General features: G+C 45.5%; 1 protein-coding gene across 4 annotated transcripts in view; it reads left to right on the plus strand.

The window, feature by feature from the left end:
- The window catches only part of SORL1 (sortilin related receptor 1), a 162,333-nt gene that overhangs the window by 121,209 nt on the left and 25,159 nt on the right, over positions 1–15,965 (plus strand). For all 4 annotated transcript variants that reach the window (XM_082339794.1, XM_082339795.1, XM_082339793.1 and 1 more), the window contains 7 exons: positions 452–583; positions 1,227–1,361; positions 2,196–2,351; positions 5,723–5,872; positions 10,604–10,735; positions 12,097–12,223; positions 12,384–12,553. In XM_082339794.1, coding sequence (XP_082195920.1) covers positions 452–583; positions 1,227–1,361; positions 2,196–2,351; positions 5,723–5,872; positions 10,604–10,735; positions 12,097–12,223; positions 12,384–12,553 — 1,002 coding nt within the window. The remainder of the gene's footprint in view (positions 1–451; positions 584–1,226; positions 1,362–2,195; positions 2,352–5,722; positions 5,873–10,603; positions 10,736–12,096; positions 12,224–12,383; positions 12,554–15,965) is intronic.

The raw sequence follows: 15,965 nt of genomic DNA on the forward strand, positions 1-15,965 counted from the left end.
CCTTCAACAACAGAAAGGTAATCTCTCACAGTTCTGGAGGCTGTACATCCAGGGTGAAGATGGCGGCAGGGTTGGCTTCCTCTGAGGCCCCTCTCCTTGGCTTGTGGACGGCCGTCCTCTCCCTGTGTCTGCACCTGGTCTTCCTGCTGTGCCTGTCTGTGTCCTCATTTACTCTTCTTATAAGGACACCAGTCCTGTGAGATTAGGGCTCCACCCTCATGACCTCACTTCAACTTAATTACCCCTTTCAAGACCTTATTTCCAAATACAGTTGCATTCTGAGTTGCTGGGGCCAGGCCTTCAGCTGACTGACTTTCGAGGGATCCTTCAGCCGTGCAATCTCTTGGTGGAGGACATTTGTTCTTTCCTCTCGTTTCCAAACAGCAGTGTTATATTGAGCTCTTCGGTGTAGAAGCAATCTGGATTTTTCGGGTGTTTGTTCCTTCCCTAGCCCCAGGCCCCGAGTTCCACAAGGTGTGTGATGAGTTCAGTTTCCAGTGTCAGAATGGAGTGTGCATCAGTTTGATCTGGAAATGCGACGGGATGGACGACTGCGGTGATGACTCTGATGAAGCCAGCTGTGGTAAGGAGACCTGGGATCTGCCTCCTCGCGTCCCTGATCTCCGGGTTGAAGGCGCCTGAAGTTAAGGAGGGGGCGCTCAGCCCACTCCGCCACCGGCTTTGCCATCTCCTTCCTCAGCCACAGTTCCTGCCAGTTCTTGAATCTGCGTGTAAGGAATTGAGTCTTCAAGTGAGAACCTACCCCCTAGCAGGGGTTAGGGAGTATTTACTCCGTTTTCTTTTCTTTCCCCAGTTAGGAAGTTCACGTTATATATAAGGAATACGATAGAGGAATTATGATAAATATTTTGGAATGTGCTTCCCCCTCCCCTGTAAAGGTTACAGATGCCACAACGTAATAGAAATCACTGTCACCATCACGTTATCATCAGTAGTTAGGTCATTCCTTTGGTGAAGTGTCAAAATTAAAACCCGGGTATCATTAGCAAGACATAGAGGCGTAGGTCAGAGAATGTGAGATGGAATCCAGGAAGGTGGGCTTTTGCTTGTGGATATGCCCTTGTCTCCCGATGGGTCCGGGAAGCTGCCTTGTCCTTCTCTGGGAGGGTCGGGTGGGCTGCCTTGGGTGAGGGGCCTGTGTGTCCGTGGAGCTCTGTGCTCACACCGTGCGGGGCAGACGACTGACCATGCGGTTCACCCCCCAGAAAACCCCACGGAGGCCCCCAACTGCTCCCACTACTTCCAATTCCAGTGCGAGAATGGGCACTGCATCCCCAGCAGGTGGCAGTGCGACAGGGAGAACGACTGCGGGGACTGGTCTGATGAGACGGTCTGTGCAGGTGAGGGTCCGGGGCAGCCCCATCGCTGAGACATCCGGTGTCCTCCCAGCCGTTCGCACAGAGTCCAGCTCTGTCTCTTTGGTGCCTGGCTTGGGCAGGGATTTTTTTTGGGGGGGGGCAGGGGGTAACTCTCTGAGTTCTTTTCTCTCCCCCTCCCACTGTGAAATCAGCCCGGTTGATTGCTCCTGTTCGGAGGGTTACGCTTTCCAGGGCACAGTGAGGACTTCAGAGCCTGGCTACCCCAAGTGTGGCCTGCAGACCCACAGCTCCTTGTTAGAATCGCGGCCTCTGACCCCGCCCGAGGCCTCGCTCCTGACTCAGCGTATGCGTTGTAACGAGCGTTCTGGGCGATGCACAGGCCATGACACATTTATGTGTACGTGACACACGCCAGGGCAGCACTGGTGCGGGCGGCGTGCCCGTCCCTTTCCTTCTTGGTGTTCTTGTCGCGGAGCTGGTCTCGGGATGGTTGGGGTTAAGTTAAGTGGAACAGGGTTTATCCTCCGTAGGAATTAATTCTCCCACCCAGCCTGTGCGTTCCGAGTCCTTCCACCAGCCTGCATGAGCCCCTGCGAAAACTAACTCATCCGAACGTTAGCCCAAATCAAATCAAATAGGTAAGGTGAACCCGCTCCAGAGAAGGGAAGAGAATACAGTCTGTTCTGACACCCCATCATAAATGATTTTTCACTGTTCAGAACTGTGCCTGACACCGGCCTCCCTGGGCTGGTGCAGCTAAATCTGGGACATCCATACTAGGTTTTGGGACACATTTGGGTCTGAGATCAAGCTTCCTGTAACATTTTGGGTTTCCTTGCTTGGTGTTTTCCTCAGATTCACATATTCTTCCCTCCCCTACTCCCGGGCCCTCCACGTGTCTGCCCAATTACTACCGCTGCAGCAGTGGGGCCTGCGTGATGGACAGCTGGGTGTGTGACGGGTACCGAGATTGTGCAGACGGCTCGGATGAGGAAGGCTGCCCCTCGCCTGGTGAGTGCTGCACCCGGCCCTGGCCCGTGGCACCTGCTTTAAGGACAGGACCTCTGGGGCTACACCCTGGGCACAGCCTGGCTGAGGGCAGAATCCTGCCCTCTGGGACTCTGCTCTGTGGCCAGGCCCCTTCTCACCTCCAGAGCAGGGAGACCCCAGGGAACTCAGAAGTCATCTTCTATCACTGCTCTCTGATCTTCCTGCAGGGAAAGGCCAGCCGCCCTGCTTTCCTCCTTGGCTGTGGTTGGGTCTCCTTTGCTTCCTCTCCACAGGAGGTTACCATGGGAATTATAGGGGAGGTGTCTGCGTGTATTAAACTCTCCGGGAGGGGCGGGCGAGGTACAGAACCCGAGTGTCTGGCTTGCTAGTTGGCGGCCATCCTATTAAAAGAAGGGTAAGCACTGCCATCTAGTGGCTGAACACAGAGAGGCTCTGGAGGTCTGTGAGTGACCGTATTGCCGGAGGTCTTGGTGAACCGTGAGACCGCCGCCTAGGGCACACCCTTAACTGCAGGCAGAATTGTATCCTTTCCTAAACAGGTTTCCATTTCAAACTCAGTTATAATAAAATAATAGATCGTTGCTTGCCATGGTTTACATAATTCTTTTCAGCAAACTTATAGGTCAATAGTCTGATTTTCCTCCTTTAAGACTTGTTTTCATCCCATCTCTTCCCTGTTTAAAATCATCACTGGTTTCCACTTGTCCTTTTGTCCAGAAGATAGACCCTAACCCCTGAGTCCTATTTTCAAGGCCCTGTTTGAGCTGACCTTTCCTTGCTTGCCATTACTTTTCACTTCTGCAAGCTGGGCTCCTCACCCACCCTGGACACACCTGCTTCTTCTCTGCCTAGATTCCTCCAGTAGGGTTTTTGCCCTTATCGGACCCGACCTCGTCCCCCTACTTTCCCTCTCTGTGAAACCCACTGTCGGTCAGGGCAGACAGAAACACAGGTTTCATAGTTAAAGGAGACCTCAATATGTTGTCAGTATTTCTCGAAGTACAGCATGAAGCCCACCTGTAATGGAATCACTTGGGGTGTTTATAAAATTATAGAATCAGAATTTCTGCCTGGAGCCCGGGAGCTCCCTGTGTGAATGGTAGGTTGACTAAAGATTGAGGCTCCTCTTTCAGGCAGGTAGGGTTTTATTCCCCCTCTCAAGACCCACCCCCACAGAGCTTTCATTGAGTTCTGTAGCTGATGTCCACCCCTTTTCCGGTGTCATTGAACTTTGCCCTGTTGTCCTTTCAGCACTTAACTACGAACAGCCACATGTTGCTTCTTGGTCATTGCACGTGTGTAAATCTTTCCTTTCCATAGCGATTGTGCCAGGCCTCGTGTTTTAGTCTGAATCTCCCACTCTGCCTACCCCGATAATAGGCAAATAGCCAGTGCCCGGTAAATGCTTCTCAGATTAAAACAAGTGAAAAAAAACCCTTCTGTCTCTGCCCTTTTCCCCCAAGGCCCATCTCTCTATGTAGTAACTTGATTGTCCCTCTCTCAAAATTGCCTGTTGGTTACTGAAACCGAGCAGGACATTAACCAACTCTAGCAAATGCGGACTAATTCAATGAGCAGATTCCTGTTTAGATGCTGCATTCAGCTTTTTTGAATTCTTTTTTATGTATGTTGCCCACGTAAAGTTAAATTGGCATCTAGCTCTCAGATCTTATTTCTTCACTGGATAAGTCTCTGAACTGGGTTCTCTGCCTCATGTCTCCCCCTTTGCGATTTATCTTCCAAGAAGCCTAATACATACTAATATGTAATTATATCCCCTCGCAGCCTGGACCCCCCTGATGGTGCCCTTACTGTCCAGGTGTAAGCGCCATGATGTGCCCTGGCCCAGTCCTCTGGCCTCATTTCCACCCCCCACCCCACTCTTCTCCATGCACTTTGTTTTAGCAGAGCGCTTCTGGGGGTTGGAGAGGCCCTTTGAAGATCCAGTTATCCAACTATGGAATACAAACGGTATCCCAAAGCTAACCATTGCCTTCTGTTGTCGTTTGTTGGCTCAGGTTATTTTGTATCTTTTGCTGGTGCTTCCTCCCTTTCAGCAGCCTCTTGGTGTAACTTTCCACAAGGTCACCGTGTCAGGTGATCTCTCAGCTCCATTGTTTCCCTTGGAGATCTCCCGTGGAAGAGGAGCTTGGCCTCTCCTATCCGGGCTGACTGTCCTCCCAGCCTGCCGCCCGCCCTTACCCTGGGGCTTCACTGCCCTCCCTGGAATTCTCTTTGCCTTTCTCCTGATTTAGATTCCCCATTTTCCTGGACCTTGTGTCTTGCTTTTTCTTGCTTTACTCCCTTTTTTTGGTGGAGCACACCCTCTGGTAGCTTTGTCAGGTGAATATGATGATATGGTGCCCGAGGACACGGTGATGATGGCCTTCATTCAAGGTGTTTATGTCTTGAGTTTCTCTGGTTTGTGCGGGTTGTCTGGGGCACAGGTATCTTCTGGGAGGTTGCTTCTCCATCCTTAGGACTCGCTTTACTTCTCTCATGTTGCAGCTCCTTTTTTCTATATCCCAGGTCTTTCCTCCTGGTTTTTAGTTTAATCCCACGTTTTGGTAGAGTGCATTTTCCAGAAATTTCCTGAGAAAGAGTACATGGGAGGTATATCTGAGGCCTTGCTTGTCTGAAAGTGTTTTTCTTCCATGTTCAGACCTGATTGGTAATTGGGCTGGGTTTGGAATTCTAGGTTGTAAAAAAAATATATATATATATCCTTCAGAAATTCAAAGACATTCGAATTTCTGTCTTCAGAAAGCAGCTCTTGGAAAATCCAAAGCGATTTTGATTTGAATCTTTTATATGTAATCTGTTTTTACTGTCTGGAAGCTTGTAGAATCTTCCTTTTGGTACCAGTGTTGAAATTACACAGTGATTACACAGTGTGACCCACAGCTGTGGGTCTCTTTCTATCTAATGTGGTGGACACTGGTGTCCTCTTTTATTCTGGAAATTTACATATTTTAGTTTTGGAAACTTTTCTTGAAATATCCCTTAGTATTTTCTTCTCTCTTTTCTTTTTCTTCCTGGAACTCTCGTCAGTAATATGTTGAATCTCCTGATCTAGTCCGCTTACGTTTTTAAAACTTTAAAAAATTTTTCTTTAATCTTTTCTTTTTCTACTTTCTGCAAGATTTACTCACCTCTGTCTTCAAAGTCTTCAACTATGTTTGGGCCTGAGAGAGAGAAGGATGAGATCCCTGTGTCTCGTCAACCTGCCGTCTTTCACCAGAGCTCACATTTCTGTTCAGGTCCCCGTCGTAATTCCTAAAGCACCGAGATCTCCAACACACCCAATAGGTCGCTATTGCTGGCCAGCCCCTCAGTACTAAAAAGTAAATTTTAAAAATCTTTTCTTCTAGCAAATGTCACTGCTGCCTCCACTCCCACCCAGCTCGGGCGATGTGACCTATTTGAGTTCGAGTGCCGGCAACCGAAGAAGTGTATCCCCAGCTGGAGGCGCTGTGATGGCCATCAGGATTGCCAGGACGGCCAGGACGAGGCCAACTGCCGTGAGTCATCGGCGGGGCTGTCTCCCCCAGGGAAGACTTCTGGAGAGCAAGATGTCTTGTGCTTCTGCTTTGTTTCTCATAATAATAATTCTGGTATTATCTCCATTTTAGAGATAGGGAAGTTAAGCTTCAAAGAGGGTCACCTCGTCAGTAACAGACTGGGGTATTTATTCCATATTTTTTTGTACAAAATTGTGATCTTTTCATCAAACCGTGTTGAAAGTTCTTGTAGGGAGGAATACTCCAAAATAACACAGAGAAATTAAATGGGGATTAGTGTAAAATCCTGCACGTACATTAAAAGAGTGAACAAAGTGGGCCTTTGGGACATTAAAATAACAGGGCAGATTGATCCAACACTTACCAAAATTATAGTAGGAACATCTGAGCCAGATAAGTATAGTAAGAAGAACATTAAACATAATTAACAAAGAGGAAATGAAATAGGACCTTCCTCCTGGGTGGGATTAATTCATTAATGGGTATTCTTTAAATAAGTTTCTTTAGCCTGTTTCAAATCTGCCTTATACATAAGGATGTTGCTTGGTTAAGGGTCTTAAAATCAAGGTGTACTCTATCTGCAATTTTCCTCAATCCATTAATCGGATAACCCTATCACCAAAGGAAATGGGATTAGCGTGACATGCCTCTTCTTAGAGAAGCTGGCCCCTGAAGGCCACTACATTCTGTTCTAAGTGCCCATTAATCATTTGTTTAATAATCAGTTTAAGAATTTTTGGAGATTAATGACAGCCTTATTCCCAGTTTCTAAAAACTATGTTTTCTCCCTTTTAACATATTGAGACATGTTTCATAAAGAAACCTCAAACATCCTCCAGCTTTACTGTTCAGCTGTTCTTTGATTATATTTTACCACATTCTTACCAAGTGGAGTAATTCTGTGATGGGGATCTTGGTATTTTCCAAAACAATCCCCTTCTGAGCGTGGAGTCCTTCCCTGACTCTCCTGTATAAAGGCCCCATCACTCTCTTACTATTACTGTCTTTCTGTTTCTTTGTAGCTCTTATCACTATCTAAAGTAACATATTGGTTTGTTTACTCATTTGCTGTTTCTCTGAATAGAAGGTATACTCTATGAGGGTAGGTCCTTTGTCTGTTTGACACATCACCATATCCTTAACATCTTGAATAGCAGCTGATTCATGGTAGGACCTCCATAAATGTTCACTGGATGGATGGATGGATGAATTCCATCTTGGGCTTCTGAGACTGTTCACTAGTAGTTCTCAAACCTTTTCTAGATGTTCTAATGCAGTTTTATATGTAACCGAGCCCCCCCATCCAAGCTCCCCCCAGGCAAACCAATTTTTGCTCAGCAAATGACAGAACTATATGATACAAGGATTCTCCAGGGGATGGGGGATTATGATTTGCAAAAAGCCTCACAAGTGGTTTCGATATTTTCCTTCTCCCATTGAGAGTTACTATATTAGAGCATTCTTTTAAAAAACTGAATTCTGTACCTCCATCCTAGAGACATTCAGAGAAGTCTTAATCCTTCTTTCACAAGGAAACTCATCAGTTGAGGACAGCTGTTATAGTATTCTGCCCCCACCTCCCACTTCCAAACCCTGTATCTTTTCATCTCTAGTAAAAGCTCCCAGGATCCTTTACCTGTTCCTCTTGACCATCCTGGTTGCTCTCTTGAGAACATTATCCAGTTTCTCTACCTACATCTCAAAGTGTGGTTTTCAGAAGTGGATGCAGTGCTTCAGATAGAAAACAGGATCACCTTGTTCTAGAACAGAAGTCCTCAGTGCTGGCCAATTCTGATGAATCACTGTGGAGCCTGTAAATACGACACACGCCCAGTGTCGTGTTTCTGCCTCAGTAGCTTTGGGGCAGGTCCTAGGAATCTGTATGTTTTAGACGTTCCCCAGAAGACTATTAAGAACCACTGTTGTAGATTCTCTACTGTCGGATAACCACCATGGTTTAGTGGTCTGTTTGGATTTCTTCTAGTACGGATAGAGTCATTGTATGGAACATTGTGTGTATATTTCCATGGGGCGGGGAGCACAAGCTGGGAGGAGTCTGATTCTGAGTCCCAGTGGAGAAATTGCAGTTTGAACTCAGGAAACCGAGGTAGAATCCCCAATGTAAGGTCTGGGCAAATTACAATGTTTCAAGTGTGTATTAGTTTCCTATGGCCACTGTAATAAATTACCACAAACTTAATGCCCTAAAATAACACACATTTATTATCTTACAGTTCTGTAGGTCAGAAATCTGATAGACATCTCACTGGCTGAAACCAAGATGAAGGCATGTCTGGGTCCTCTGAAGGCTCCAGGGCAGAATCTGTTTCCTTGCTTTTCTCAGCTTCTAGAGGCCTCCTTCCTCCATTTTCAAAGCCAGCAACATTCCGTCTCTCTGATCCTTCTTTGGTCTTCACATCTTCCTCTTTGACCACAGCTGGGAAAGGGTCTCTGCTTTTTTTTTTTAAATTAATTTATTTATTTTTGGCTGTGTTGGGTCTTCGTTTCTGCGCGAGGGCTTTCTCTAGTTGCGGCAAGCGGGAGCCACTCTTCATCGCGGTGCGCAGGCCTCTCACTATCGCAGCCTCCCTTGTCGTGGAGCACAGGCTCCAGACGCGCAGGCTCAGTAGTTGTGGCTCACGGGCCCAGTCGCTCCGCGGCATGTGGGATCTTCCCAGACTAGGGCTTGAACCTGTGTCCCCTGCATTGGCAGGCAGATTCTCAACCACTGTGCCACCAGGGAAGCCCCAGGGTCTCTGCTTTTAAGGGCCTGTGTGATTGGATGGACCTGCCCGGGTAACCCAGGCTTAAGTCCTATGTCAAGGTCTTTATCTCAATCACATCTGCAGAGTCCCTTTTGCCTTATAAGGTGACCTTAACATGTTCCAGGAATTTGAACTTGAACATCTTTGATGTGGAGGAGCAAGAGTAATTTTAGACCCTCTTTACTGGTGGGGTTGGGTTCTGATATAACTCTCCCTGTCCAGGGTTGAACAAGCACGTGTGAGTCTCTATAATGAAGGCCCAAGGTACGTGAGCCAGGACCCGGTGCAGACCTACCTGGGGTGGCAGATTCGGTTTCTGTAGCCATTCTCATCTTTCTTCTTTTTAGGATCATTTGCAGTTACATTGTCATTGCTTCCTTTTTAGAGCCTCTCATGCAGTTTAAATCTACTTTCCAAACTGGAGAGAACATCAAATTATGGTTTCTAGCCAATGAGTTGCGTAACTCTTAACTCATCCGTGCTCTTTATTTGCGTTATTTCATTGTCTGTGGAAATACTTTGAAAAGCTAAACAATTAAAAAGACTACATACAATAGACATGCCTCTTACTATTGTGATTCATCTCATTATTATTAGTCTCACTCAAACCAGAAATCAGAGGGTCATTCTGGACTGCAGATTAACAATAGGAGCAGATGATCGGGAATAAGTACCGTAGAGGAAGAGCTGCACCTTGTGGATGCCTGCTCTCAGTCAGGCGTATTCCAGGTGCTTGATCTCACTGGGTCCTTGTAGACACAATAGGGATGGAGTTGTCACCCCAGTTTTATACCGGGGAACTGAACTTGGGCACTACAGGCAGACCTCGGAGATTTTGCAGGTTCCGTTCCAGACCACTGCAATAAAGTGAGTCACACGAATTTTTTGGTTTCCTGGTGCATATGAAAGTTATGTTTACACTATATTGTAGTCTGTTAAGCGTGCAATAGCATATGTTTAAAAAATAATGTAGGGCTTCCCTGGTGGCGCAGTGGTTGAGAGTCTGCCTGCCAATGCAGGGGACACGGGTTCGAGCCCTGGTCTGGGAGGATCCCACATGCCGCGGAGCGACTAGGCCCGTGAGCCACAATTACTGAGCCTGCGCGTCTGGAGCCTGTGCTCCGCAACAAGAGAGGCCGCGATAGTGAGAGGCCCGCGCGCTGTGATGAAGAGTGGCCCCCGCTTGCCACAACTAGAGAAAGCCCTCGCACAGAAACGAAGACCCAACACAGCCAAAAATAAATAAATAAATAACAAAAAGTGATTGTTTAAAAAAAAAAAAAAAACTGAATCACTTTGCTGTACACCTGAAACATTGTAAATCAATACTTCAATAAAAAATATATATAGTCAAAACAAATAAATAAATAAATGAAAGGCTCAGGACTTCTTTGAAAAAAAAAATAATGTACATGCCTTCATTTTAAAATAGTTTATTGCTAAAAAATGCTAACCATCACCTGCGCCTTCAATGACTTGTAATCTTTCTGCCACACTTTTGTAACATCAAAGATCACTCATCACAGAGCAACATAATAAATACAGTAATAATGAAAGAGTTTGGAATAGTGTGAGAATTACCAAAATGTGACACAGAGACACGAAGTGAGCAAATGCAGTTAGAAAAATGGCACTTGCTCTGCCACAAACCCTCAATGTGTTAAAAAATGCAATTATCTGCAGAGTATGATAAAGCTGAGCACAATAAAACGAGGTGCGCCTGAATTAAACAGTTAGCTCAGGCTCATACAGAGCAGGATGTAGACCCTGGTTTGTTTGACGCCAAAGCTCTGGCCCTTCCTGAAGGCACATTCCCCTGGTCAATGTCAGATGAAGAGGGATTAGCGAGCCAGCGTGGGGTCCCCGCCACCCGCATCCCCGAGGGTCTTTTGAAGCAGAAGCTGATGAGTTCCCTTTTCCCGAACACGAGAAACCTCTGGTGACCGTGGCCCCTCGTGTGTTGCAGCCACGCGCAGCACCCTGACCTGCACAGGCCAGGAGTTCCGGTGCGAGGACGGCGAGGCCTGCATCGTGCTGTCCGAGCGCTGCGACGGCTTCCTGGACTGCTCGGACGAGAGCGACGAGCACGCCTGCAGCGGTGAGTGTGGCCCCCCAGGACCCCGGGCTCACCCTCGGCCCTGCTGGGTGGGCCCTGAGGTCGAACCCTCTCGAGCTCTTCCTCAGTCTGAAAATGGAAAGGTTCTTGCTCACTGTTGGAGCTGCAGCTGAGGCGAGGCCCAGTCCTGCCTCTGATGCAGCCTCAGCTCACCTCGCCCCTCTCAGGGAAATGTTGGTCTTAGATTGGGTGTTTTTGTTTTTTTTTTGTTTTTTTGTTCTGTTTTCTTTTGCTTTAGTCCTTGTATTGGTACTTGGATCCTTTTATTTATTTATTTTTTAAATATTCTTTTCCATTATGCTTTATCACAAGATATTGAATATAGTTCCCTCTGCTATACAGTAGGACCTTGTTGTTTATTCATCCTAAATATAATAGTTACATCTTAGAATGGGTTTTTTTTTTTAGTTTAAATAATGATAATTTTAATCAAAAGATACTACTTATGAAAAATTAGGTAGTGTTTTAGAATTATGATTTGCTTAATTCCAGTAGTGCATTCTATTATGCAAATAAAACAATTTAACTTGATCTTTCATAGGAGTTTCTTTTAGTTTTTATTTCACATTGGAGTATATTAGATTGGCTTTGGAAGGACATCCCTCGTGTTGAGGCGTCGTTGCTCCCACAGAGCGTCAGGCTTTGTGGTGGGGTGAACGCCATCCTTCTGTCTGGAATGCATTTAGCAGTCATTTGGGGGCTGCTATCACAGTACCACAGACTGAGTGGCTTAGAAGCAACAGAAACTCATTTCTCACAGTTCTGGAGGCTGGAAAGTCGGAGATTGAAGCAGATTCAGTGTCTGGTGAGGGCCCACTTCCTGGTCCATAGACAGCCTGTCTGTTCTGTGTCCTCCCATGGTGGAAGGTGTGAGGGAGCTCTCTCGGGCCTCTTTTACAAGGACACTAATCTCATTTTCAAGGACTCCATCCTTATGACCTAATCATTTCCCAAGGGCCCCACCCCATAATACCATCACATGGGGGATGAGGTTTCAGCATATGGATTTTGGGGGACACAAACGTTTCAATCTATAGCAGTAATGGATCCTGCCATGACATTGTCTTTGGATTTGTAGCGTTCCCTGTTGAGAATCAGGCTTAAATCAGTGCAGATAAGGAGGTGAAATGCAAGGAGAAATGCCATGCTTGGAAATTTAGGAGACCTTGGGAAAGGTTATATAGGAAGGTCTGAACTCTTTTTTTTCTGGGGTGTCTTAAGATAATGGTGGTGGCCTGACCACATCACAGTAGGTCTGCCTGAAACCAAGGAACCTCTTGGGTCCTTTGAAATCCAAGATTTATAAGATATCAATTTCTCTTTTTTCCCCTTACTCTCTCTAGAGGAATTAAATGTATACAAAATACAGAATCTTCAGTGGACAGCTGACTTCTCTGGGGATGTAACTTTGACCTGGATGCGGCCCAAGAAAATGCCCTCTGCTTCTTGTGTGTATAACGTCTACTACAGGTGGGTCCCATCTTTGCCGTGGGAGAAAATGATGTTTTTATTGCCACTGGATGTTCCATAAACGCTGTGTGTGCACAGAGCAGCTCTTTTTTGACGGATTCAGACATCTCAGCCACCCCATGCTGCTTTGATGTGATGCTATCTTTGTTCTCTTGGCCAGGGTGGTTGGAGAGAGCATATGGAAGACTCTGGAAACCCACAGCAATAAAACGAACACAATATTGAAAGTCTTGAAGCCAGACACCACGTATCAGGTCAAAGTCCAGGTCCAGTGTCTGAGCAAGGTGCACAGCACCAATGACTTTGTGACCCTGAGGACTCCAGAAGGATGTAAGTGCTATAGCTTATTTTTATGGCAGGGACAGGACCTTATGTGGGATTTTCAGAGAGTTTCCCAGGATGCTCAGGAGAGTGGGAATAAAAGTACTTGTGCTTCCTACGTGGCTAAGTTTTATGGTCCTGGCTGAGTTGTTCTTATTATGTCACGTTTTTTTTTTTTTTTTTCAATACAATTCTTTTTATTGAAGTATAGTTGATTTACATTGTTTTAGGTGTACAGCAGTGATCCAGTTATACACATATATATGTATTCTTTTTCAGATTCTTTTCCATTATAGGTTATTACAAGATATTGAATATAGTTCCCTGTGCTGTGCAGTAGGTCCTTGTTGTTTATTTATTTTATATATTGTAGTGTGTATCTGTTAATCCCAAATTCCTAATTTATCCCTCTCCCCCGTTTCTCTCTGGTAATCATACGTTTGTTTTCGATGTCTTAACACGATTTCTTTTAATTGAAGTATAATTGACCTACAACACCGTGTTAGTTGCAGGTGTATGACATAGTGATTTGATATTTCTATAATTACAAAATGATCACCACACATAATGTTTTTCTGCCCACCATTGCCCTCTTTCTACCTCTACCTTCCGTCTCTAGGTATTTCCCAGTATTTGGTACTTAGGAGATCATCACTGTTAACGTATGAGACTTGTCAGAAGTATTGTGGGTTCATTTTAAGGAAATTTACCAAAACCCTTGGGTCATAGAGAGTTCCCTAGTTCTTCCCCCTTCACAGTAGTTGACATTGGGTGACTGTGCTTATTCCCGTGATCTTTGCTCCGCAGGTTTTGTGAACTTTTCATTTGCAGTTGCCATCAGAACCATGTTTACATTTGGAGATGTTAATATGAACTCATGTTTATCTTAATGTGCATGTAAATGGTTACACGTAAAATATGTATAGATATGTGTATGTGCACAGGTTAGTACACACACATACTTTTCCTTGCTTTGTCAGCTGAGAAGGCCCAGAAAAACTTTAATAGCCTTGAGCATACCTATCATTCAGATTTAGGTTTCTAATGCCTTCTTCAATAAAAGGACACAGGGCTCCTTGAAGAAATGGTCAAATCCAGGCCTGGGGCAGGAGATCTACAAGATAAGCCTGGAGCATCTGGTAGTGCCAGAGTGTAAGGAAGTGCTTACTAAGTGAAGTAAGTCAGAAAGAGAAAGACAAATATCACATGATATCACTTATATGTGGAATCTAGAAAAGTGATACAAACAAACTTATTTACAGAACAGAAATAGACTCACAGACATAGAAAACAAACATATAGTTACCAAAGGGAAATTGAGGGGGAGGGATACATTAGGAGGTTGGGATTAACAGATACACACTACTAGATATAAAATAGATAAACAACAAGGACCTACTGTATGGTACAGGGAACTATGCTCAATATACAGTGGAAAAGAATCTGAAAAAGTATATATATATATATATATATATATATATATATATATATACACAAATATAAAAATGGAATCACTTTGCTGTACACCTGAAACTAAAACAACATTGTGAATTATACTTCAATTCAAAAAAAAAAAAGAAATTAAGGAAGTGCTAAACAAAACAAACAAAAAAGAATCTATGAGTTATGACTTTGTTAGAATAACATTTGTTCAGTAGAGCAGAGAGAGTGTCAGAGAGTCAGCAAAAGCCCACCAGGGGAAGTGAAATAGAGAAGTTTATTACTCCCAGGTTCTGAAGGCGGTATACGCATGCCTCAAGGGGCCACGCAGGAGGTCAAGGCAGGGTGCAGGCAGCAGGACCTGGGGCACACGCCTTTTTTAGGATTTGTGGGTGGAGTGCTGTGAAGTTCCTGGGCTAGGGCTGGATTGGCCAGTTCACACCAAAAAAGGGGGGTTTTGGTAAACTTCTTGGGAGTCTTACCTAAGGAGCACAAGGGGGAAGGTCCTGGGAGGTGGAGAGACTTAATCACAAGGGCCCTTGGGGAAGTCATGTTAGGGATTTGCATTTGCTTGTGACTCTTTGGGCTGTGATCCAGGGCTTGCTCGGGGGCTCATGTCAATTTAAGGCCCCCTTAGCCTATTTGTCTAAACAAAATGGATGCTGAGGCAGCAATACCATGGGCTAGCTTAGCTAAACTCTAAGTGGAACCATTTTTGAAATATCCCATTCGTGGATCTTCTTTCCACAGATGGTAGCTGAGTCCCTACTACTGCTCAGGAATTAGGTTAGACACTGGAGAATCAGATGAATAAGACACAGTTCCTGCCCTCCAAGGGCTTGCAGGCCATGGCTTGTTGATGAACATTCACTGTATTCACTTGCTGCCATAACGAAGTACCCCAGACTGGGTGGCTTAAACCACAGGCATTTATTTTCTTCCAGTTCTGGAGGCTGGGAGTCCAAGGTCAAGGGTTGGTTTCATTCTGAGGCCTCCTTGGCGTGCAGACGGCCGTCTTCACGTGGTCTGCCCTCTGTGTGTGTCTGTGTCCTAATTTCCTCTTCTTATAGGGACACCAGTCATATTGGGTTAGGGTCAATGACCTCATTTTAACTTAATGACTTTTTTTAAGACCTTATTTCCAAATACACATTCTGAGGTACTGGGGGTTAAGACTTCAACAGCTGAATTTGGGGTTGGAGGTGCTACAGTTCAACCCTTAATATTCATCTTCAGCGGATTATCAACATGAATAACTACTGTGCGGTCAAAATGAAGTTTGACTGGAAAGCACTGTAGCTGGTTTCTGTGTGGTTTCTAATTGGGCCCTGAAGGCAGTCGCAAAAGGGAAGATCCTGAAAGGTCTTAGAAATGCCAGCACTGAAGTTATTAAGGAGCCTACTTTGAAGGGGGTCTCTTCATTTGAATTTAGAGGTTCTGTGCTATTAGAAAGTAAGTCTTGGGACTTCCCTGGCGGTCCGGTGGTTAAGACCCCGGGCTGCCACTGCAGAGATCATGGGTTTGCTCTCTGGTTGGGGAACTAAGATCCTGCATGCTGCGCGGCGTGGCCAAAAAAAAAGAGAGCAAGTAAGTTTTATTTCTTTGTAGCCACGCCAGTGGCTCTCTGGTTGTACGAGAGTTCAGGACAGCAGACGCCGTCCTTGACAATTAAGGTCTCAGCATCAAAGCCCAGGGCCAGTGGTGACTTAGCCCGCCCAAGTGATTCTGTCCTGCAGCCCTTGTGAGCCCCTGGCCTGCGTCAGACTCGCTGAGCCGTGGTCCGACATGTGCAGTCATTAGATGTGTGATGAATGCAAGCAGGTCTTGCATTCTGGAAGAGGGGAAAGGTGTTCTGTCAGCTAACAGCGCTTTCTAGTGGATAGGTCCCACTGCCAGCTCTGGATTCTTTCTTGTCCGAGTTTTTAAGCTCAGGGAAGTTCCTCCAGTTGATGAGTATGCAGATGGATTTTAACCCTGAATT

This window comes from Balaenoptera borealis, assembly GCF_965194805.1.
Source record: "Balaenoptera borealis genome assembly, chromosome: 11".
In the NCBI taxonomy this organism is placed as follows: Eukaryota; Metazoa; Chordata; class Mammalia; order Artiodactyla; family Balaenopteridae; genus Balaenoptera; species Balaenoptera borealis.